General features: G+C 37.0%; 2 protein-coding genes across 3 annotated transcripts; one reads left to right on the top strand and one right to left on the bottom strand.

Annotated features, from left to right (window-relative positions):
• The first annotated feature begins 1,295 nt into the window (after positions 1-1,295).
• Positions 1,296-10,951, top strand: LOC127441212 (ETS translocation variant 3-like protein). The gene is made up of 5 exons (XM_051698389.1): positions 1,296-1,422; positions 1,532-1,606; positions 1,663-1,818; positions 9,271-9,502; positions 10,536-10,951. The coding sequence occupies exons 1-5, from the start codon at positions 1,296-1,298 to the stop codon at positions 10,672-10,674; spliced, it is 729 nt and encodes a 242-aa protein (XP_051554349.1). The 3' UTR covers positions 10,675-10,951.
• A 140-nt stretch (positions 10,952-11,091) lies between these two features.
• On the bottom strand, positions 11,092-25,179 carry LOC127440336 (prolyl 4-hydroxylase subunit alpha-1-like). 2 transcript variants are annotated; one of them, XM_051696874.1, is made up of 14 exons: positions 23,669-25,179; positions 22,666-22,762; positions 22,288-22,439; positions 21,647-21,775; positions 20,958-21,185; positions 20,383-20,528; positions 20,073-20,249; positions 19,893-19,948; positions 19,687-19,783; positions 16,041-16,091; positions 15,909-15,947; positions 15,681-15,749; positions 15,147-15,243; positions 11,092-12,008 (listed from the first exon to the last, which is right to left on the bottom strand). In XM_051696874.1, the coding sequence occupies exons 1-14, from the start codon at positions 23,748-23,750 to the stop codon at positions 11,938-11,940; spliced, it is 1,491 nt and encodes a 496-aa protein (XP_051552834.1). In that variant the 5' UTR covers positions 23,751-25,179; the 3' UTR covers positions 11,092-11,937. The 2 variants fall into 2 exon arrangements, 1 of the variants encoding a protein (XP_051552834.1); XR_007897119.1 differs by lacking the exon at positions 11,092-12,008 and having other exon boundaries at positions 15,203-15,243; positions 15,681-15,782.
• Positions 25,180-25,807: the final 628 nt, after the last annotated feature.

Raw genomic sequence — 25,807 nt, 5'->3', positions numbered from 1 at the left:
GAGTGTTTTCGCTCGGCCTCCAGGAAGTGTTGTACTTGTCAGGATGGAACAATTAATCCACGACTGCACTGTGTGCAGGGAACTCTGCAGAAGGATGATGGACATGACTACTCTCCCTCCTGCTTAGGCTTAGAGCACCTGAAACAGGCCCTCACAGAAGAGGCCTGCATGAGCTGTAGCACCATGTCGTGGGAGCATAGGGCTTCTAGGTTAGCTTCAGTAGAAGGACTCTTGACTCTTGGAAGCATTACCCCTGCCGCATAAAGCAGCGAATAAGCGCAGGAGGGTGGAAGCAATGAGTGCCTCCACTAGCAAGAGACTTAAGGAGGACCCCTTAACCAAGAAAGTTGATGCACTGACTTCGGAGTTTGCTCAGATTAAATCTCTGATATTAAATCTGCAACCAGGTGATGCACTAGCATCTGCAGTGGAAAACCCCACCATAAAACCATCAATCCCGGTGGATAATGTCCTATCGAAGGTGGCCTCTCATAGCCAGTTTCATGAGGAAAGGGAGGAGGTCTTGTCTGAACTTCACTCTCACCTCTCCCATGATGTTTCCCAGGACACCATGTATGGGTCTTCTGAAGGATTAGAGTCAGGTCAGGACGTAGTAAAGCAAGCTCTCCGTATTGCATTGGCACGTTTAAGCCTAGACACAGCCCCTACGGTGGCAGACCCTACCAGTGCCTTTTTCAGAAAAGCATTACAGCCTTTTTTTCTTAGTGTTTCCCCATCCAAGGACTACATCAAGGAGCTACAGAAGTGCTGGGCGAATCCCATATCTCTTACACACCATACCAGCCAAACAGGGCCTTGTCTGCAATGTAGGAAGCTGATTCTTATGGCTTGGGACAGATGCCTAAAGTTGATCCGCTTATTGCCTCTTTGTTCTCTCACCAGAGGAGGCCTTGAGGCCTAATGCTCGCTGCCCGCGACCTCAGTGCCAAATTACAGATGATCTTCTCATCCAGGCATACAACACAACAGCGTGCATGGGTCGTATTGGGAATTCGCTCTCCCATATTATGTTAGCACTCTCTCACTCTCTCCAGTCCCTGAGGGGTGATCCTTCAGCCCAAAACCTAAGTGATGCTTCACTGCAGGCATTCGCATTCATATCAAGAGAGCTTGGTAGACTTAAGTCAACTATTACACAGACACGCTGTCAAGTCTGGCTTGCACAATCACCACTGTCTGAAACTTGTAGGAGGACACTTTGTGATCTCTCGGTAGTTTGGACTTTTAGTTTAGACTTTGGACTAGTCCTAGAGGGCAGGCATGTCCTTATCAGGATGGACAAAACATCGGTGGTCTATCACATCAACCATCAGGGCCGCACCAGGTCCAGCCAATCCCTGAAGGTGGCACAGGACCTCCTGACTTGGGCCTTCCCTCGCAGCAGAGCGATGCACCTCCCAGGTGTGAAATGTGGTGGCAGATTTTTTGTCTCGCTACAGACCTGCCCCGGGAGAGTGGAGACAGCATGGATGTAGTAGAATTTATATGGCAACAATTTGGCTGAGCGTAGGTGGACCTCTTCGCCTCAGCGTCCTCAACCCACTGTCCCCTCTGGTCTCTCAGACAGAGGAGTCCAGCCCTCTTGGTCAGTATGCGCTAGCGCATGCCTAGCCAGACCTGTTACTTTATGCCTTTCCTCAGACCTCCTTAATCCTGGAGACTCTTCACAAGATCCGTCAAGGGCACCACAGGTTCCTCCTAGTGGCACCAAATTGACCCAGGAGGTCATGGTTTCCTGTATTATTCAAGCCCCGGGGAACCCTGGAGCCTTCGTAGGAGGCAGGATCTCCTCCACCAGTTAGAAGGGCAGATTTGGCACCCGGACCCAGACCATCTGCAGCTCTGCGTTTGGCCCCTGTGGAGCCAGAATCACTATTGAGGGCTTGTGACCAAAAGGTGCAAAATAAAATCTTGAATCTTTCCGAGCATCAGTGAAGAGAGATAATATCCAGTGTGAAGCACTGCCTCTGGCGGTCATCCAGAACACATTGAACCATGGTTACATACTGTAATGAGGAGGAGGGCGGGGCCGGGCCGTGAGGACACACGGCTGGCCCTGAATCGGGCTAATCAGCCGGGAGGGGGATAAAGACGAGCTGGAGGCGCTAGTTCGAGAGAGAGAGATGAACGCGGCCGCGTTGCCTGTGTGTCTGTGTTTATGTTTGTTTTATGTTTCTTGTTAAACTTTATGTTTACTCTTCAGCTAGTTCCTGCCTCCTCCTTGCCCGTCCTTGAACTTTTACAGTGGTGCCGAAACCAGGGAGGGAGGAGGGATGCGCTGTTACGGAGCCCTCGCCACTGCCAACTGCCAGGGGAGCACCCGCGGCCGTCTGCCTGGGGATGGAGGGGTCACTGCTGGCCGTCAAGAGCTGGAGGAAACGTGGCCATCTGCCGAGAAGGGGAGGAGTGGTTCCGTCTGCCAGGGGCCGGAGGACTTGCTGCTGTCTGCCAGGGGAGGAGCGAGCTGGCATCCGCCAGAGGGCGGAGGAGCAGTTGAGGACCGGGTGACAGTGCGTCCGGGAGCTGGCAAGCAAGTTCTTCTGTCTCTCTCATCTCTCTCTCTCTCTCTCTCTGTGTGTCTCCACCTGCCCTTTTCTTCTCCCCACGCCTCCCCTCATCTCTCCCCCAGGTTCACAGGAGGCGGGGTGGACCACCGGCTGACGGAACGGGCAGGAGGGCAGCGTCTCCCCTCCAGAGATGGGGAGGGCAGTTATTTAGACCGGTGGCGCCCCGGCCTGAATCCAGTGGGGGAGGAGTGTGATGAGGAGAAGGGCGTGGTCGGGCCTTGATGGAGCACAGCCGCCGCTGAATCAGCTGATCAGTGGGAGAGTGAGATAAGGGGCAGCCGGAGACACCGGTTCAAGAGAGAGAGAAACGGACGTGGCCGCATTGTGTGTGTGTGTGTGTGTCCTTATGTTTTATGTTGGTTAAGATTATGTTGACCATTAAACTTTATGTTGACGGTTCCTGCCTCCTCCTTGCCCAACCTTTACTCTGTTACTCATACGTAACTCTAGGTTTTTTTTTTTTTTATAACTCCGTGTTCCTTGTTCGAAGGCTCTACAACACAACAGCCACCTCTAAAGACAAAAGAAGAACAATCACTGAAACCTTGTGGGGATTTGCTGTTTCTAAATCTTTCATTATTGACAACATTCACACATATTTTTATCCTCACTTTAATGGATATTTTGTTATTTTGATTAGACATAAGAGTCCTGAAATAAGTGGGATTTTATTCATTTTGGCCTTTTAGCCTCTATGTCCATGTCTGTCAAGGTAACGAAAGATTAAGAAAATGTTTTAATGATTTATAAATTACTTTAAAAACTGTAGGCTGATTAATCAGTTATCTGCCTTTTCCACCACCTTAGTTATCGGTATCTGCAAAATTCTCAATCAGTCGACCTCTACTGTGTACAATGAATATTTGGTGATAAATAAGTATTAGGCCTATTAGGCCCGATGGCCATTCCATGACTGGGCCTTTAAAGTAAAAATAACAGAACAGTCCAAAATAAAAAAAGTCACAAAAAAAAAAATAAATAAATAAATCATGCAGTGCAGAGATATCTTAGAAAAAAACAAATTCAATCAATGAAAAAAATGTGGTAAAGATTAACAATAAAGTTGTATTTGTTAACACTAATCAACTATATTAGTTAACATGAACTAGCAATGAACAAAACATTTTAAAAAGTAATAGTTGTAATTGTTAACATTAATGCATTATGAAATAACAATAAACAATTGTATTTTCATAAATTAACATTAACCAGTATTTATAAATGCTGTTAAACAATACTGTTCAGTAAACAATAATATTAACAAATTAAAATTATAAAATAGTGTAGAATATTAAGAAAATCATATAATTTATGCATTAAAAGGAATATGTTGTGGACGTAAAATTAAAGTAATTAAGCTGAATAAAGATAATAAATAATACAAAACATGCAAGTAATAATAATCAACAGTTTTGTGATAGAGAAACAGCAAGGCAAATCTCTCTCTCTCGCTCTCTCTCTCTCTCTCTCTCTCTCTCTCTCTGTCATGGTGTCTCAGGGGAGAGAGTGAGTTCCCATTGGAATCATTGTGGTCTAGATTACTGAGCTTGCACAAACACACTAGAGCCTTTTATCCTCCTAACGTATAACAGGATTCATCCTTAAAGATGAGCACTGTGACCTTACACACACACACACACACACACACAGCCTTCTCTGTGTCACGCCTGTTAAACACACACACTCACACTCTCAAAGCTGAAAAGTCTGCTCCTCTCTGCTCTCAGCGTGAACAGGAATAAGCAGATGTAAGACGGATAGAGGGAGAGAGATCTGGGAAGAAAGGATGAGGAGGGAGGTGAGATGAGAATGAAAGGATAAGATAAATTGATGAGGAAGGGGTGTAAGGAGCTTTTGCACAGTCCACTTTAAAACAAACAATTCTTTAAGACCACCAAATCCTCACATATATATATATATATGTATGTATGTATATACACACACACACAAACATGTAAATCTTTGGTATATTAATGTGGAAATAGAATATAATTCTATGTTTTTATGTAAAGCCAATTATAATTAGCCTACTAGACTAACCCTACCCCTAAAAGAAAACTTTTTGCAGTTTTAGAATAAAAAATTAATTTAAAAACATTATTTTTTGCTTTATTTATTAACTGATTTTCAGGTGAGATTTAAATCACCTTTGGGGACAACTTTGTCCCCAAACTATATTCAAGTGTGCACACACAGACACTATATAATTAAAGTGTGAGACAAATTCACTGTATATTTTTTGATAAAAACATAAAATAATTTATGTAGTGATATGGTAGAACTGTGTGTTTCTAACTGTATATGTGACTGTAATTGAGGATAATGTCAGAGTTCTCACTTTCTAACACAGAATTCTCCCAGAGAAAAAGAGAAGAGTGACAGTCCCACGACTAAAAGCATAATATTCAACTCAATTAACAGCATGAATTATTGATGTCTGTCTGGAGCAGAATTTGTGTGAACACTGGAATTAAAGGCCTCCGGTGTCACCTGTCACACTGCAGTGTGTGCGTGCGTGTGTGTGTGTGTGTGTGTGTATGTGTGGGTAGGTTTGGGTGGTTTACAAGGACTTTTTTTAGGTTACAAACAGGTAATTACAAGGGTATTATGCTATAAATGTGGTTTATGAGGACATTTCTAGTGTCCCCATAATTGAAATCACTTAAAAAAAAAAAAACATACTAAATGTTTTTTTGAAAATTTAAAAATGCAGAAAGTTTTTTGTGAGAGTTAGGGTTATAGTTTGTCCAGTATAAAAATCATTATGTCTATGGAGAGTCCTCATAAGGATAGCCGCACCAACATATGTGTGTGTGTGTGTGTGTGTGTGTGTGTGTGTGAAGGTTTTGCTATACTTGTGAGGACCAAGTATTGAGAATCAACCTGTTCTGTGAGGACATTTCTGGTTGTGAGGACCTTTTGGATGGTCCTCACAAGGGAAATGGCATATTAAATTATGTTTTTTTTGAAAATGTAAAAATGTAAAATGGTTTCTGTGAGGGTTAGGTTTAGGGGTAGGGTTAGGGTTAGGGGATAGAATCTATAGTTTGTACAGTAAAAAAATCATTATATATATGGAGGGTCCTCACAAGTATAGCAAAACCAACATGTGTGTGGATTACTGTGTGTGTGTGTGTGTTTATTTCACCTTAAGTAAAGATGCATTAAATGCCACAAGCAATATTACATGTGTTCAATCTTGATGTGAATAGAATATTTAAAATATTGATATTATCTTTCTCTTTTTCCTTTTTAATATGTTTATATTAGCCCAAAAGTAAATAAAATTATTTATGCCAATTTGGTTAAATTTATATGTGAATGTTTAAATAAACATAACAATGAAACACTGTAAAAAATAAAAAGTTGAGTAAACTTTAAAAAATAAGGCAACCAGCTGCAAAGTATTTTTTAAGTATACTCAACTTCAGGCAAATTAGTTTTGCCAATTTAACAATTCAAGTTGGATCATAAGTTCCATGAGCTTAATACAATAAGTTCAGCGAACTCAAAAATATCAATGATTAAGTACAATTAACATTTTTAAGTATAGCTGACCATAATTTTCAATATTCTTGAAAATTATATAAAAACATTATTTTCAAACAGATTCATATTTTGACATAAAATCATGTATCAGCCCCACCAAGAGACCAAATATTTGGTCCAACATAAAAGATGGTGTAGGTTACAAGTACTTCAAACCTTTAGAAGTTGAGTCATCTTTATAAATAAAGAAACTTCATAAAAGCGAACACTAATCACCTTGATGGTGACTTTAAACATTTGTAAAAAAAAAAAATAAAAACGTTTTACAGCACAACAAAATTAAAAACACATAAAGAGCGAAACCATCTATTTATATGATTATATACAACAGATTATTTATAAATTATTTACATGTCCTCATAAGTCAGCACTTTGACCAAACACTCTTAAATAAATTCAAATGCAGGGATCTGTGTGTAATGTCGTCAGCCACAATGCTTCTCCAATGGGCATGCTCAATATATGCAACAATGTGAAGTTCATAGTGCTCAGCCTTACAAGTCTCACACAGATTTTGACCCATGAATTTTCAAGACCTTTCCATGACTTTAACAAATAAATAACATGCTTAGATATGAGTCGAAATCAAAGATTTAAGTTAAAAGCATTAGTAAACATTAACAATGAACAATACTTTTACAGCATTTAGTAAAATTAGTTAATGTTAATTTCAACATATGCTAACACATTTTTAAAATCAGAAGTTGTATTTGTTAACATTTGTTAATGCACCATGAAATAACAATGAACAATTGTATTTTTATTAACTAACAAAGATTCATAAAGACTGTAAAAAATAGCCCATATTCTTCATTGTTAGTTAATGATACCAAATGTATTTACTAATGTTAACAAATGTAATCTAATTATAAAATACTACCAATAATTTAACGAATTATCCAATTCTAAGGTCTCTTTCTCTCTCTTTCTCTCTCTCTCTCTCTCTCTCTCTCTCTCTGTGTGTGTGTGTGTGTGTGGGGGGGGGGGGGGCAGGTTTAAGTGGTTTAAGAGGACTTTTTTTTAGGTTACAAACTGGTAATTACAAGGGTATTATGCTATAAATGTGGTTTACGAGGACATTTCTAGTGTCCCCATAATTCAAATCACTTAAAAATCATACTAAACGATGTTTTATTGAAAATGTAAAAATGCAGAAAGTTTTTTGTGAGGGTTAGGTTTAGGGGTAGGGTTAGGGTTAGGGGATAGAATCTATAGTTCGTACAGTATAAAAATCATTATGTCTATGGAGAGTCCTCATAATGATAGCTGCACCAACATATGTGTGTGTGTGTGTGTGTGTGTGTTAAAACTGACAAATCCACATCCAATACAAAACATTCTACTGAGAAAAGGGACAGCTTGGATATCATGTATATCAGTTTGGATCTGGAGAGAGAGAGAGAGAGAGAGAGAGAGAGAGAGAGAGAGAGAGAGAGAGAGAGAGAGGGAGAGATGGGGGGAATCCGGGATTAAGGAAATTGCTGTAAATTAAAGAGAGGGATAAAGGTAAAGATAAATACTGAGGGAGGGGTTACAGGTGTCTTTCTTCTGAACGTTCTTCCAGAAAAGAGCATCTCCACTGAACAGGTACTGTACAGCTGTCCTTAACTCAATCAGGCGCTCATATAGAAAATATGATTGTGTTTTTATGAATTCACAAAAGGAAAAACAACAACAAACAATTAAAAACCTACAATTAATTCCATTTGACAGATAAATCGTATAGGCAATCATTTCCATATATATATTTAAATACATTTCGCCTAAAGCGTTGTGTTCTTAATTTTTTAATGAAATCACATAAGCGAAACTGTTCTAAAGGCACCAGATTTATCGCAAATAAATTATATAGACACAACACTATAGAGCGTTCTTTACAAAGATAAATTAATTATCATATTCCTTCTTAAAATAAAGATCACAACAGAAAATTTATATCGAACATTTTGACGTTGGTTGCTGTTGTTATTTAGGCCATAAAAATATTAAATATTTAATTTATGTTATTTACTATGTGAAAGGAATTTGTAAAAAATACACAGCTGCTTTAAAATTCTAAACTCATCAGAAACTAACAAAATATGCGGAAGAACATTATGGAATGTCATTGAAAAAGAATCTACAAATTTCAATAATTCCTTGTAATATTCTGCCGCGACTATTTACCCGGTAATAGTACTGCAATGAATCCACTCGAACTACTCCGCAAAATAAATCCAACCAGTGTAAATGCATCTCATTTTTGCACACTGATTTATTTTCTCTGAGAGAATAAAAATATGTCTATAATGTTCATTTTAATATCTTATAGATGGAGCGTAATTGCAGTTCCTCTCTGGGTCCTTTTTCCTCGACTTACTGTAAGTTTGTGTGTTTCTGTGTGTGTGTGATTTACCCCATCCTTGAAATTATCTAAAAAAAAAAAAAAAATATGGAAATTAAAATATAAGTTCTTTTTTTTATTATTTTTTTTTTAACTAGATAATTATTTCATCCAAACAAAGGGTGACCAATACAACCCTATAATAATGATAATAATAATAATAATAATAATAATATATTTATGGCAAATTCCAGAGAACATGAAAGCATAAGGAGATCCCATGAATGTTATTGGTGAACCATGTTATGGGATTTGATTCTAAACTGTTTTTGCCATTGGTTGGTTCTGTGTTAGAAAAGATTTCTCTCTTTTCTAGATTTTCACTCAAGCAAATTTCCTGTACTTTCAGAATTTACATAAAAGTCCACACATATACAGACAATTCTTTTTTTTACATTAGTGTGACGCAAGCCTCCTTGTGTTGAGTTATTCTGACCCACTCTCTGCTTCCATCCCAAACCTTACACTCAATACGTATTGATATGTTTCAAAACATGCCCTATCAGATTGGTTATTTGTTATTTAGCAGATGCTTTCAGAGGACATTCACCCTAGATCACCCTTTAAGGAAATGGAACCTTTGTTTGTTTTTTTAACCACTGTGCTATACACCACTAATCTTAATATTGTTGTCAGTATTATTTTCTATTTCTACTTTTTGATTAAATTAATCAGTTTCAGTTTGTGTCTGTAAGCAGCGCTGTGCTTTGTGAAAGGCTAAATAACTTTCAGTGTTTTGTCTTTCCTCAGCAGTGCTGTTCCCTGATTGGGCATTTAAGCCAGCTTGGTCTCCAGGCTCAAGGCAGGTGCAGTTATGGCATTTCCTGTTAGAGCTGCTGGGACGTGGTGAGGGTGGAGCTATCACATGGGGCAGCGAATGGGGAGAGTTTGTGATCAGAGACCCAGAGAGACTGGCTAAACTGTGGGGCGAGAGGAAGGGCAAACCGCATATGAATTATGACAAACTCAGCAGAGCTTTAAGGTACATGAACACCAGAGTTGGGGAGTAACGGAATGCATGTAACAGGATTACGTATTTAAAATACAACATATAAGTATCTGTACTCCACTACAGTTACAATTTAAATCAGTGGTAATTAGAATACAGTTACATTCACAAAGTATTTTGATTACTGAAGAGATTACTTTGCATTTTATTGTCATTTGTTTCATTTAATATTTAGTCCTTTCAGATGGAAAACATTTATACATATAAATGATGCAATCCAAAGTGCATTTGAACAGCGGTGAAACACTTTCTTATGATGTGTTACATTCATACGAGCAGACAGAGAAGTAAGTTTGAAGCAAGTTTGGAGCAGAAGAAATAGAAATAAACCTTGTGTAAATTGTCAGCTTTACGCTAAGCTAAAATTCTATTTCTAGCCATTTTACATGCACATGTTACCAGGCACGATCATATATTTTTATCAACAAAATTCACGTTGGATCATAATTTCTTTTTTTCTAGTAAGACCTTTGATATTAGGGCAAAAATCATATTCTTGATAATAATTTTTGTATTGTTTTCCTGTAAAAATATCTAAAAATCCTTAAAACAAGATCAGTTTGATTTATCTTGTTTTAGAAACAACACTGCATAAGATATTTAGGTTTTTCTGAGAATGTATTTTTAATATGTGTATTTTGTCTTACTGTACTGGCAGAGTTTTTATAGTCAAAACAAGTGAAACAATCTACCAGTGCTGAAGAAGTAATCCAAAGTATTTAGAATATGTTACTGACCTTGAGTAATCTAATAGAATACATTACAAATTACATTTTACATCATGTATTCTGTAATCTGTAGTGCAATACATTTAAAAAGTAACCCTCCCAACCCTGAATGAACACCCACATCAATCCATACTGTATACACACAAAGACACACACAGGCATACATACACACAAAATATAACACAGAAACATCCACACAAATGCAAAGTCCCGGACTAATTTTTCTCAGATTGTTTGAAGAGATTGCTCCCTATTTTGATGAGGTTTTCTTTTCTCAGGTATTACTATAATAAGCGAATCTTGCACAAGACCAAAGGGAAATGTTTCACCTACAAGTTCAACTTCAGCAAACTAATCTTAGTGAACTACCCAAGTCTACCAACCTGCCCACAAGTGAGACTGTTTATGTTGTGTTAATTGATTATTGAATTAAACTGCAAATTGGAGTTTTTCATATCATAATCTCTCTCTTTCTATCTCTCTCTTTCTAGCCTGAAGCCTCTCTCCCTTTCTCCCTCTTTTCTTCACAGCTGTCATTCTACAACCCTTTTATTGACAGGGGTAAGTGTCTGACTGCTGAACATGGCAAAAGAAGGATTGTCACTGTTTTAAATAAATAACACTGAAATGCATTTCCCCCCCAGCTTTTAACACTAGTATTTTGTTTTGTTTTTTTGTGCATTGTCTTTTTGCAGCTGTGCAGTCAATTTCTCATCCCCTTCTGCTACCCCACTGCTTCCCCAAACCCCTCCCTTTTCCTCAGGCATATCCAATCCAAAAGCAGTTCCCCCTCTTTTCTTGCCCGCCTCCCTCAACTAATAACCTATCAGAGCTCTCCAGCCTGTCACCAGTCAACTCCACCCTACAATTCAGCCAAAATTTTAACATTTGGCCAATCAAAAGTGGCAGAGTGTGGTCTCTCAACCAAATCAACAGATTACAAGAGAGGGTTGGAAGTGAAGAACAAGGCAAAATCCATGACAAAAAAGAAAACAAAAAAATGATGTCCTGAGCCCACCTATCAGAAGACAACTATATTTTTTATTAATATAATGGGTATTACTTTTTTATTTTTATTTTTGTCTTCATTGGCTGGTTGAGAGTAGAGCATTTTACAGTATACTGTACATTTGTCACTGTTTAAGATAAAGAGACTCTGTTTATGAAGACTTGAGAAATAATGTATCTATAAAACATTTAAATTAATCTTAAAAAAAAAACTATATAGTGTCTGTCTGATAAGATATTGATAAATAAAGGTGGATTTAATTAAGTACTTCACATTTTGTAAACAATGTTGCATTTCATTTGATTGAAAAATGTAATAAAAAACAAAAATTCTTCATGAAGACATTTATCACATATTTTGTGGGTTTACATAACTCCTATTCCTCTCCAGATTTTAATGTCATCACGAAAAATGTGAGGATCACACTGAAAGATTTGAGTCTGTTCCTCTAGATTACTAACAAAAAAAATATAAATGATAAATTAGTAATAGCAGTTCCTGAAGGACTGTGCATAAAATTAATACATTTCCATCCTCAAAATTACAGTTTAAGTTAATGCAAAATCTGAAGTTACAAATCTTGTTTGCTGCATAAGTATGATGTTTCTGTAGAACAGATACAAAAGTCATTATTTCTATATGGCTACATGTCCTGTAATGTCCTGTTCCTTTTACTCCCACTCTGACAAAGAACAGGGTCTCCTGAACTCTTGTCCAAACTCATGGATCCATTTGTTAGCCACTGAAAAACACCAAGAAAACAAAAATGTAATTTTACCATTAACATTCAACTTTCAATCTTCAGTATAGCTAAACAATTTAATAATAGCAAAAAGTTTAATGCCTTTCCAGAGCTCACAGGCACTTCACATTGTCAAATTGTATTACATAAAAAAATATGGATTGATGAAATGCCACGGAGAGTTTTACCCAGTTAAACTAATAAATGTCTACTATTTTTCTTTTAAAATGTATTTGTGGGATTTTTTTTATTAGAGAGGTCATTGAAAGGAGACAGGAAATTATTGGGGAAAAAGAAGAGGAAACATTATTTTTTGTTGTTGTTGCAAATACCACTACTAAAGAATAGAAAACTTGTTTTCCAATAACCACTTAAAGGAATAGCTGACAAAAAAAAAAATAATAATAATAATAATAATTCTTTCATCATTTACTCTCATGCCATCCCAGCTGTATGAATTTCTTTCTTCAGCTGAATACAAACAAAGATTTTTAAATGAATATCTCAGCTCAGTAGGTCCATACAATGCAAGTGAATGGGTACCAACATTTTGAAGCTCAAAAAAGCACATAAAAGCAACATTAAAATAATCCATAAGACTCCAGTGGTTCAATCTTTATCTTTAGAAGTAATATGATAGGTGTGGGTGAGAAACAGATAAATTATTTAAGTCCTTTTTTACTATAAATTCTCCTTCCTACCCAGTAGGTGGTGAAATGCACAAAGAATGCAATTCGCCAAAAACAGAAGAAGAATGTGAAAGTGAAAGTGAAGATTAATAGTAAAAAAAGGACTTAAATGTTGATCTGTTTTTCACCCACAACTATCATATCGCTTCTGAATATACAGGTGCATCTCAATAAATTAGAATGTCGTGGAAAAGTTCATTTATTTCAGTAATTCAACTCAAATTGTGAAACTCGTGTATTAAATAAATTCAATGCACACAGACTGAAGTAGTTTAAGTCTTTGGTTCTTTTAATTGTGATGATTTTGCTCACATTTAACAAAAACCCACCAATTCACTATCTCAAAAAATTAGAATACATCATAAGACCAATAAAAAAAAACATTTTTAGTGAATTGTTGGCCTTCTGGAAAGTATGTTCATTTACTGTATATGTACTCAATACTTGGTAGGGGCTCCTTTTGCTTTAATTACTGCCTCAATTCGGCATGGCATGGAGGTGATCAGCTTGTGGCACTGCTGAGGTGGTATGGAAGCCCAGGTTTCTTTGACAGTGGCCTTCAGCTCATCTGCATTTTTTGGTCTCTTGTTTCTCATTTTCCTCTTGACAATACCCCATAGATTCTCTATGGGGTTCAGGTCTGGTGAGTTTGCTGGCCAGTCAAGCACACCAACACCATGGTCATTTAACCAACTTTTGGTGCTTTTGGCAGTGTGGGCAGGTGCCAAATCCTGCTGGAAAATGAAATCAGCATCTTTAAAAAGCTGGTCAGCAGAAGGAAGCATGAAGTGCTCCAAAATTTCTTGGTAAACGGGTGCAGTGACTTTGGTTTTCAAAAAACACAATGGACCAACACCAGCAGATGACATTGCACCCCAAATCATCACAGACTGTGGAAACTTAACACTGGACTTCAAGCAACTTGGGCTATGAGCTTCTCCACCCTTCCTCCAGACTCTAGGACCTTGGTTTCCAAATGAAATACAAAACTTGCTCTCATCTGAAAAGAGGACTTTGGAACACTGGGCAACAGTCCAGTTTTTCTTCTCCTTAGCCCAGGTAAGACGCCTCTGATGTTGTCTGTGGTTCAGGAGTGGCTTAACAAGAGGAATACGACAACTGTAGCCAAATTCCTTGACATGTCTGTGTGTGGTTGATGCCTTGACCCCAGCCTCAGTCCATTCCTTGTGAAGTTCACCCAAATTCTTGAATCGATTTTGCTTGACAATCCTCATAAGGCTGCGGTTCTCTCGGTTGGTTGTGCATCTTTTTCTTCCACACTTTTTCCTTCCACTCAACTTTCTGTTTACATGCTTGGATACAGCACTCTGTGAACAGCCAGCTTCTTTGGCAATGAATGTTTGTGGCTTACCCTCCTTGTGAAGGGTGTCAATGATTGTCTTCTGGACAACTGTCAGATCAGCAGTCTTCCCCATGATTGTGTAGCCTAGTGAACCAAACTGAGAGACCATTTTGAAGGCTCAGGAAACCTTTGCAGGTGTTTTGAGTTGATTAGCTGATTGGCATGTCACCATATTCTAATTTTTTGAGATAGTGAATTGGTGGGTTTTTGTTAAATGTGAGCCAAAATCATCACAATTAAAAGAACCAAAGACTTAAACTACTTCAGTCTGTGTGCATTGAATTTATTTAATACACGAGTTTCACAATTTGAGTTGAATTACTGAAATAAATGAACTTTTCCACGACATTCTAATTTATTGAGATGCACCTGTATAGATTTAACCACTGGAGTCATATAGATTACGTTTATGCCACCTTTATATGCTTTTTGGACCTTCAGTGTTCTGGCCACCATCGTGATGGCCAACAGAGCTGAGATATTCTTCTCAAAACCTTCATTTGTGTTCAGCAGAGGAAATAAAGTCATAAACATTTGGGATGGCAAGAGGGTGAGTAAATAATAAGATAGTTTACATTTTTGGGTGAACTGTTCCTTTAAATGAAAATAATTAATCTTTTGATAAAGGTAGCTACATGGGTACTTGACATGAAATATTTATAGTTTGAAAAGTTGACATGGCCTGCAGTGTGACATGCTATACTTCATCTACATTTTCTTTAATGAGCTCATAATTGAGAGACTACATGGAGTATCTGTATTTTTATAAATGCCTTTTTCACCCACAGGACCAAAGTAAATTAGTAAAGGCAAAGTGTTTAAAATGGTGAAGTACTTGATGGTAACCAGCAACAGGACCTATTATCTTGATGTTGATACAATCCATGAACATATTAAACATCAACTAGCCTTATAGAGCTCAATTTCTTGACTATAATGGAATTTATACATCTCAACATTTATGTTTCACTGTATGCAATAAAACAGGCAAGTAAATAAATCAGTGAGGCAGATTAGAATTGTTAATAAACTCAACCCATCAAACTTTGGATTGATCAATTTAATTTAATTTATTCAGTTACCTACCCCATTTATTACCCACTAAGACAGGGCATCCTGCATGCTGTGTTTTTAAATCCAGGCTGCCATTCTGTAGGAGGTTGTACCAAAACACAGCTGAACCCTGCAAAAGAAAGGACATGAACATTTGACTGTGATCAGTTTTATTTGTTTGACCATGGGTGTGTCTAAACACACAACTCTTCCAAGGAATACCTGATGCACAAACACTGATGCTGCTATTATACTCCCGATTAAACTAAAAAAAAAAAGACTAAACTAAGCTAATCTGGGAAAACCTGATGCACAAACACTGATGCTGTTATTATACTCCCGATTAAACTAAAAAAAAAAGACTAAATTAAGCTAATCTGTTTTTCACTGTTGCATTGTAACATCTGTGTCTGTTCTAGCTCATACTCCTCTAGCCAACTCTTCTTATGTTACTCTCTCCTTAGGATGAATAACTTGCATTCCTCCTCCATCTGTAAGACACTATGGATAAAATAAATAAATGTCAATATGAAAATGAATAAATGTAAAAGTCAAGTATAGGTTTACCTTTTCAGGCTTCACTTTAACTCCAATCTTAGGGAACACAGTGGCGCCCCCGATCTCCACATCACTCATCTACAGCAATAGCATTATATCACTTATTGGGGTCTATCAGGATTGTGAACCACAGGTAATATGAATAGGTGATGGAAGTTCAATACATTATGATATTTGTGCTAATTCATGTAAAATGTGGGCAACAAAAATGTATCCGCGGCATTTGAGTCGACTTACATAAATTAAGAATGTGGCAATCCTTTCATCCTCATCATCCTGTGTGATTAAATATTCTTCAGAAATTAGCTTGCAATGAATTAATTTGGTGATATGTATCATTGGAACAAAATTTCGGCATAGTGATCTTACCGATGCGTCATAATGTGGTTCATATCTGCCCCCAATTCCATAATTCTGAACCTGGAAAATGATTTCATTACTCATAACTCACAGATACAATTTATTTAAAATTGCAATGTTAACACCCAGCAGTTCATGGGGAAAATAAATGTTTAATTGATTAAAGAAATCAAGTTCGATAAATAAGGTAAATATAAATATAATAATATATATAATTTAAAAACAGGGTGTGTTAAAGGGATAGTTCACCCAAAAATGAAAATTCTCTCATCATTTACTCACATGTCATACCAGATGTGTATGACTTTCTTTCTTCAGCAGAACAAAAATGAATATTTTTTAAGAATATGTCAGCTCTGTAGGTGGATATAATGCAAGTGGATGGTGATCAGCACTTTAAAGCTCCAAAAAGCACAGACAGACATAGTAAAAGTAATCCATAGGACTCCAGTGGTTAAACTAATGGGGTAGGGGGTGGGGGTTGTCACTGTCCTTTTCAGCATACCACTGCCCCCTTCGGCATATCGTGCGCCGTTTTGTGGCCCTCTTCATCCAGTCGCAGTCCATTCGGCATAACGCGACAGCCCGTTTCAGCTTATTGCCACCCGTTCGCCCCTGGGAAAAGTCCCGGTTCTCCCTATGGCCAGTCTGCCCTTGCATAGTGCGGGAGGAGAGATTGCGCATCCATGGTGTGAGAAATGCAAAATTATGATTATAATACAATGATTTTTTGGAACGTGCATTGCTTAACCTTTGCATATGCTGTAGGCCTATGCGTAGACATACAGTATATAAGTAGAGGGGGCTTCAAGGTAAAAAGGTTGGGAACCAATGGTCTGGCTCATATTTTTATAGAAAAACAATAACAAATACAGCATATACAGATGCAAAATTGCTTCTTTCTGGTAGTTTATGTCATATAAAATATATTAACATTATATAACTTTCATGAAAAACCCATTAAGCATTATTGCATTATACAACATTTAATAGACAGTTAAAACTGAAAATACATTAATGTAGTTATGAATTTCCTGAAAGTTTGATTTGAAAGATTTAAATGTTGATGAACTAGCTACTAATCTGTTAATAATTAGTCATACCAACAGTATATGTTTTTAATGGCAAATGGAAGTATAAAGTGTCATCAATATATTATTAGTTTATTAATGGCTTAAGGAGATCCATCAGGACTGATGTAGTTTGGTGCTGCCTGTAAAGTTAATTTAAAAAATAATAATTTGAAAAAGGTTTATCAGAGAAGACGGCCTTTGTTGTGTATGAAGAATCTTTTCTTAATGAATTCAAATTTTTAATGCATGCATGCTCTGTTGTGTGCACTTACTGTACACACACACACACACACACACACACACACACACACACACACACAACTCTTTCTCTGTCTCTTTTTTCTGCGCTAGCACCTATACAACTCCAGCCACCTTGAGAGCTTGGCAGTACAACACTGTTGATGTTGCTGAACTTTGTATGACATATTGCTTGCTATGTTCCTCATTTGTAAGTCGCTTTGGATAAAAGCATCTGTTAAATGACTAAATGTAATGTAAATGTCCATAAGGGGAATCAGTTTAGGCTGCCTCTTGCATGACGTAAGCATGTTGGCATGCATGTGAACTGACACAACTGGAAATGCAGCTCGATTTGTTTACAAGCTTCATTGGTTTTGCTTTCATATGAACATTTCATCACACTAGAGGCTGAGTGTACTCTGTTCTCTCGTGAGTGTGCATTGGAGAGCGACCAGAAGTAAACGATTATAGTAAAAAGAACTTAAATATTGATCTGTTTCTCACCCAAAGCAATCGTATCACTTCTGAAAATATGGGAATCAAATGGATTACTTTTACTATGTCTGTCTGTACTTTTTGGAGCTTTAAAGTGCTGATCACCATCCACTTGCATTGTATGGACCTACAAACCAAATGAGATATTCTTCTAAAAATCTTAATTTGTGTTCAGCAGAAGAAAGAAAGTCATACACATCTAGGGATAGCATGAGGGTGAGTAAATGATGAGTGACTTTTCATTTTTGGGTGAAATACTTTTAAAGGAATATTCAGGTTTCAATACAAGTTAAGCTCAATCGACAGCATTTGTGGCATAATGTTGATTACCACACAATTAAATTTAGACTCGTCTATCCTTTTCTTAAAAAAAATAAAATAAAAATCGAGGTTACAATAAGGCACTTACAATGGGAGAGAATGGGGCCAATTTTTGGAAGGTTTAAAGGCAGAAATTTGAAGCTTATAATTTTATAAAAGCACTCTCAATTCTTTGTTAAAACTTGTATATCATTTGAGCTGTAAAGTTGTTTAAATTGTAATTTTTGCAGTCGTTTTATGGTTTTTAGGGTTTGTTGACAGTGCATCGTCATGGCAACGAGTTGTAAAATTGTCTGTCCACAGTTTTCCTGAGCAACCATTGGACGGCGCCATGATGAAATGATTCTAATTGCCTGTTTTCTGTTTCTGGTCTGGAGACACAAAAACTACCGAAACGAGAGATCCAGATGGAGAACAACAACCATCAAAGTGTTATATGGAGTAAAAATGAATTTCAGGTGAACATGTGCTTTTGTTGGCAGTCATAACTCAAAGTAGTTAATAAAATCATCATAAGTAACCTCGGACCATCGCTTCATGACATCTACACACTCAGGCAGGGCCGTAGCAAGGAATTCTGGGCCCCCTGACTATATACTCTGGGTCCCTTTTCTATTAAAATAATACAGTTTCAAATTTGTTGTGGGCCACCCTGGACCTGTGGGCCCCTAGATTTGTGACCACCTTTCACCCCACTAGCTCCGGCCCTGCACTCAGGTGAGGCACTGTCAATAAAATCGGTTATCTCGACTCTGTGAAGTATCGGCAATATACAGCCACATGTTTTGACAACTTTTACAAATGTAATACCTTAAACATCACATTACCCGCTAAAAATATACGCCGATGTGAGGGAAAACACTGGAGGCCAGAAATTGGAAACAGGTGAATAGTGGAACACTTCCGCGTTCAGGAAAAAGGTGGATAACTTCACGAAAAGGTTAGTGAGTGATTTTATCACACTAAAATCATGTTAACACACATATTGCTTACAGGTATGTTTTGTGGCTATACTGTTGATTTTAGCTTTTTTTTTTTTTTTTTTTTTTAAGAAAAGGAGGGGCAAATAATGTTTTTTTTTTTGTGGTAATCAATATTATGAGCTTCACTTGTATTGAACCCAGAATATTCCTTTAAAACTAGATTTGCATTTCCTTAAGGAAATGTCAGTGTTGCAAGTCAGCAAAAGAACAGTGGTAAAGTTACAGGGTAAGCTTATGTTTTAGGCTTCTGTGTAAGTGAAAGGCTGCATGAGAGCCACTTTGGCATAAGAAAGAAAACCAACTGCAATCCAGTATACAAATATTAAGATGACGTCATCACTGTCTGTTACATTTTGAATGCTTAATTGGCTGAATTGTAGAAGTTTGATAATAACAGTAATAAGTAATAATAATCCTAACCAGGATGTTTGAGGAATATCAGTATAGTGCTGTCTTGCAAGCAAGCACTGTTTAGATACTGCATTACTTTAAAGTCTTCTCTACTATGACTAAACATACTGTATCTCTTTACAGTGAGCGTACCTGTAGAGGTTCGGCTGTTTTGATGCTGAGTCCTGTAATGTCAGCAATCCTCTGACTTACACGAGCAACCACAGGGTCTTCTTCCATTAAACCAACACTGAAATCAGATGATTTTTATTCCCACAATAAGAGTCTGCATTCAAATCTATCAGCTTTAGAATAATTAAAAGTACTGTTAATCCTTGCATTAATAATGACAATATTACCTTTGAGACACCCGGATTTTTGAAACTGTGCCCTGTCCAACTCGAGACCTAGTAAGCTAGAGGACAAATTAGTAAAGTCAAATGTGAAATATGTATATCTCAAAAGTAAATGGCAAAATAAAATGTAAACAATTATACTGACAATATGAACAATAAAAAAATTGAGTATGCATAGTTTACGTAAGGTCTGGAGATGTTCTTCAGGATCTCTGTCTCTTTGTCTGATAATATATCATGAATTCTGATGATTCGAGGCTCGGCCCACTCCTCCTCCTCTTTCACTGGTGCATAAATCAGCCTGGGGTTCCCTCCACCTGTGCTGTACCTACAGGACAGTGCCCGCTGCTTCTTGGATGTCTGATTTGTAAAAAGTCAAAACATTTCAACTTCCAATCAATACTTTTTGTCCTAAAAGAAATGTATATGTAGTTTGCAATTTTTCTGTAATTTCATATGAAATATTGATTTAAATTTGAGACACTGGACTTGCCCTCTCGTCAACCTCTCCTCTGCACAGTGCCTCATAAGAGTTACTTGACTCTTGGTTCAGTGTGAATATATCAGGGTTTGAAGCTCTTTTGAGGCGAAGATCTCTGTAAAAGGCCAGCTCAAGTCTGGCATCCTCATTTGTTGGATCTAAAGTTTATGACGTGAATTAGTCTCATGACAATCTGGCAACCTTAAATGTGAAGTGTGTAATTTCTGCGCCACTACTAAATGGAATTGCAAAAAATTCCAAATATGTTTACCAAACACTCCCCCCATCTACTATTGGTCTACTAAACAGAATGTCCCGCCTCAAGCTCACACCATTGGTTAAGCCAGTGTTGCTATGTCAGGAAGCTCCAACAAACAGAACAATGTTGAAAGTTTCACCTTTTGGGGAAATTAACCAATGAATGGCTTACTTATAGTTTATATATGATTCATAGTATAGCACACGAAGCTAAGGAGAAAGCTTAATATGTTAGGAGGTATATGAGAAAGTATAATAACATCAAAATCCCATGATTTGTAACTATAAATATATCTGTATTAAACTTTAGGACATCAGCTAATGCTCACCCAGATTTAGAAGCTGCTGGGTGAAGTAGATCGCCACAGGTAGACTGCCAAAATGATAGGCTGAAGAGCCAAGGAGATGTAGTAACTCTTCCTTAGTAACAGATGAGAATTCTGTCTCACTTAACTTGTTCAGACTGTACACAAACCAGAGAAAGGCGTGCTGGAATTTGTCCTCCTCATAAGCGACCAACCCCACATCGAAAGCTTCATCCACGCTTAAAGACTTTCCTGTAAAATCAAAGCAGCATTCACACTGCAGCTGGTATATAGAAGATATGAAATCATACAAACTTTTTCAAAAGAGTCAAAAGAGTCCATCCCTGGGGCATGTAATGTTGCTATAGGGTATAGCTATTTACTGATGGCTGCTTGCCAAAAAAAAGCCCATCCTCTATGATATTTTGATTCAGAGATATGATCCCTCTCCTCAAAAAGCAGTATAATTTGAGGTATCATTCTTGTCCATAGCACAAACACTGCGGAATGAGTTACAGTATGCGGTATGCGCTGACATTTTCTCCAAAAGAATAATATTAGGTTGAGGAATTTTAAATAATCCCTTACCCTAAGTCAGAGAAGTAGTATTTGCCAAAGCAAGCACCACTATAATAATTAAAATTAAGATATTAATGATAACAAAATCTCTTTCTCCAAGTAAAATTGCAAAGGTGCAAAATTGCAGAGTTCACCTATTGAGATGTTGTGTGGGTAGAGTTTGTAGATCTCTTGCAGTCTGATCAACCCAGAAGCTGCTTCATCCAAATCGTTCTGACGAGGGATTTGTAGAAACGCTAAGTCCAAAAGTTCCTTAAACTTTTCTGTTTTCAAATAAAACAGAATCTGGTTTACTGGTGTTAGATCTAAGATCAAATTATCTAGCAGTGGCTGACTTCAGTAAAGATCCTTGAGATCTTTAAATATTAGGGCAACAGTACAGAACAGAATGGTGATGTTTGATTGTCTAGCTTGCACAAACACGAATACTATTATGGTTGAAGTACTGTAGCAAACAAAACTGGAACACATGAATTTAACCCCCCTAGCTAAATTAGATATAAAATATCATGCTAAATATCACTATTTAACTGCAAAAAATTTAACCCAAAAAATATTTATCACTGAATCATTCGAAAAGAGCAGTTTGAAAAAACTTGTCACTTAAATATCACCAAAGCGTGGTGACCAACATGAGAGCAGAATCATGTTAAACATTCTATTATTTAAAAGTTATGGTAATTCAGGAAAATATTTTTTTGCTACCAAATTACCTTTCCGTATTATTTTTATTTGATGCTAATTTTTACATTTTATTCAGAAGAAAAGATCTCACCCTGATAAAGACCCCTTTGAGTATATTTCACAATAGTCCTCCATTCAGTTCTCAGTCTTCTAAGGAGTTTGTAAGCAGCCACAGGGTCACTCACGGATTGCTCAGGGTCTCCAGAATCAAAGACAGAGACCAGCTGAAGAATCAGAAGAACCCTGGATTAAAGATAGAGGTTCACATAAAGTTGTTGTTTTTAATAAAACACATAATCCTTTATCTGAAACAACATATAGATTGTCAAACCTCTACAATTGTTTCCTTACTGGATTATTAACATGGAAAGCAAGTTTCTTTTAAACAATGAAATGCTGCATGCTGCATTATCAAATATTTTATCTGTAATTGTGATATCCTAGAAGAAAGGTAATAAAGTGTTTTCACCTTTTTAGTGTCCTTAAATTCTCTTCTTCAGCATCAATGTACAGACTAAAGGCCCCCAGAAGTTCCTTCTCCTTCTCCACAAGCTGTACAATTTGATCTTTAAAAAATTACCTCAGGACTTAACAGTCAAGAAACGTTTTTTCCCCAAAATGCATTAGAAACTAAGACGGTGTGATGTATAACATTTCAAGTACTGTAAAATGAAACATTTTTAAACAATTGGTAAGAAACCAAAAAGAGAAATCAGTAACTAAGCAAAAATCTAAATGATCATATACAGTATTTCTTCATATGTTTATTCATATGTGTGTGGACATGAATGCAGATTTAAAGGAATAGTTCACTCAAAAATGAAAATTCTCTCACCATTTACTCAGGACTTAAATATTGATCTGTTTCTCACCTATACCTATCATACAATTTCAGAAGATATGGATTTAACCAGTGTAGTCGTGTGGATTACGTTTTGCTGCCTTTATGTCCTTTTTGGAGCTTCAAAGTTTTGTCTACCATTCACTTGCATTGAATGAATCAACAGAGCTCAGATATTCTTTTAAAAATCTTTGTTTGTGTTCAGCAGAAGAAAGAAAGTCATACACATCTGGGATGGCATGAGAGTGAGTAAATGATGAGAGAATTTTTATTTTTGGGTGAACTGTCCCTTTAAGTATCATGTATGAGTTCAGTGTTGGAGTGGAACTATGGCAAAACATATGATGTCTACTGTTTATATTCACTGTGACTTACTTTGGTCTAAAAAGTATCTCAAATGAACAGATAAAAAAATAACATAACTGTCATGACAACGGTGTGCAAATGAGTTTGTCAGAAATGTAGCGCAGCTGTTGGCTGGGAACCTAGGTTCAAATCCAGCCCAGGTCATGTCCCATACCCCAGCTCTCTTCCCCACTTTTCGACTCTGCTGTACTTTAAATAAGCTTAAAATGTCCCATTTGAAAAAAAAAAAATACAGTATTTAAAAAATTGGTGCAAGACACATTACCTGTTGATGAGAAGAATTCATGCCCTGTAATACAGACAATCCAAAAGCACACCACAAATAATAGAGGTTCCTTCATACCCATTATCAGATCTTCAAAACGTAAAAAATCTGAAAACGTTGTGTATATGTACAACTCAAAGTAATCGAGTGGAGCACACACAATTTATACATGTTTTAAAGACACGTGAAATCATCTGTCTCCACCCATATTTGACGGTGATTTCCATTCTGCACAAAAAACAAAAGTAAAACCTGACATGAACAAGCATTCATGACAAGATCTGAAACCAAATACAATTTTATGTAATTGGCTACTAAGTTTTTGTTTATCAAAAGTAACATTCAGTACATCAGTGTGAAAGACAAGTGGAGTTAGGTGCATTAATGGTTATATACTGTACGTTCAAATGACATCTGAGATCTTTGACTATTAAAGGAATATTCCAGGTCGAATACAAGTTAAGCTCAATCAACAGCATTTGTGGAATAACATTGATAACCACGAAAAATTATTTTGAGGTTACAGTGAGGCACTTACAATGGAATTTAATGGGGACAATATTTGGAGGGTTTATATGAAATGTGTAGCTTATTATTTTATAAAGGTACGTACAACTTGTGTACTATTTGAGCTGACTTTACAGAAAAGGTTAAGTTAGTAAGCAATTTTATCACACTTAAATCATGTTAACACCTATGTTGACTTTTCCCTTCATCTGCATATTGTTATATTTCCCTGTTTGGAGTTTACTCACCTGGGGCCGGTTGCACCAAGCTGTGCGTAAGTTACAACTTAGCCTAGTTGTGGCGTAAATGGGCACTAAGTCACAATTTACGCACTACTAAATATTTGAGCGTTGCACCATTAATCTTGCCTCACTCTTAAGAACCTTACTTTGGTTCCTTACAGCACCATAGTACTAAGGGTTCTTTAGAGAACTTGCAATATCATGGTTCCTTGTGGAACTGAAAAGGGGTTCCTTGTGGCACCTCTGTGAAGAACCATTTCTGGGTTCTTTAAAGCACCAGTGTATAGATGGTTCTCTAAAGAACTTGACAAAGGGTTCTTTGTAGATCTTAAAAGGGTTCTCCTATGGCATCACTCTGAAGAACCTTATTGGTTCTAATTGGAACCTTTATTTTAGAACACAACCCTACGTATAAACTAAATATTTATGGAAGCCTCCGACCAGGAGTAATGGATGGAATGAAAAAGCAGATTTATTTAATGACATCAATGAGCTCATGTTTTAGTTGACAGGCTTCAGTCCTTTCGACTTATATGATGATGTTGGCAATGACACTCATTTACGTTTACTGGAGAAAACATTATGTAAATAACTTACTACTTCAGCATGAAACCGATCTAATGGTGCACTTTCCTGTGTATGCTGCCCGGTGTCAAGTTTCAACATACGAAATGGATATTAAAATGAGTGTCTATTTTTCCAGCCTGTTGTATTAGTATTTATTTATTGCCCCTTATTCATTTTAGATACAGTTATTGAATATTGTTAAATATACCATTAATGAAATCTACTTTTATTACGTATGGTATTTCAATGGGGATATAATTTATTACATCTGATATTTACGGGAGCAAACAAGGTCTGAACATCAACCATAACAAGATTAAATTGAAATTCACAGCTTTTTAACGCTTCTGTGTACAAATTTCAAGGCTGTTTATTGGATCAATACAGGTCAACGTCATATTATGCGACTACGCATCACTTTACGGAGAGCTTACGACCTACTAGTTAAGTCTTGCCTTAAGAACAGGCGGTGCAACCAAATTAAGCACTGACTTAGTTACAAACTAACTAGTAGTTACTAAGCCCTTAGTGTGAACTTTACGTCCCAACTTACGTGAGAATTTATGCACAGCTGGTGCAACCCTACCCATGTCTTTAAGGTGCCACCTGTTTTAAGTTGCCTGAAATAACTTGTTACAGACTTAATTTTGACAGTATCCTTGCTGTCAAAGCATCCTTACCTGCTTTAAAATCTTTTGTATTTTTGCATCCTAATCACAGTTCAATGTAAAACCAAAAGATTACAGAACAGCTATTCATTACATAAAAGAAGACCCCATAAAGCCTAATCTGTACTGCTCTTCCAAAAATAGACATTTTTTTC

This window comes from Myxocyprinus asiaticus, chromosome 5, assembly GCF_019703515.2.
Source record: "Myxocyprinus asiaticus isolate MX2 ecotype Aquarium Trade chromosome 5, UBuf_Myxa_2, whole genome shotgun sequence".
In the NCBI taxonomy this organism is placed as follows: domain Eukaryota; kingdom Metazoa; phylum Chordata; class Actinopteri; order Cypriniformes; family Catostomidae; genus Myxocyprinus; species Myxocyprinus asiaticus.
This window is presented reverse-complemented; position numbering and strand designations above follow the sequence as displayed.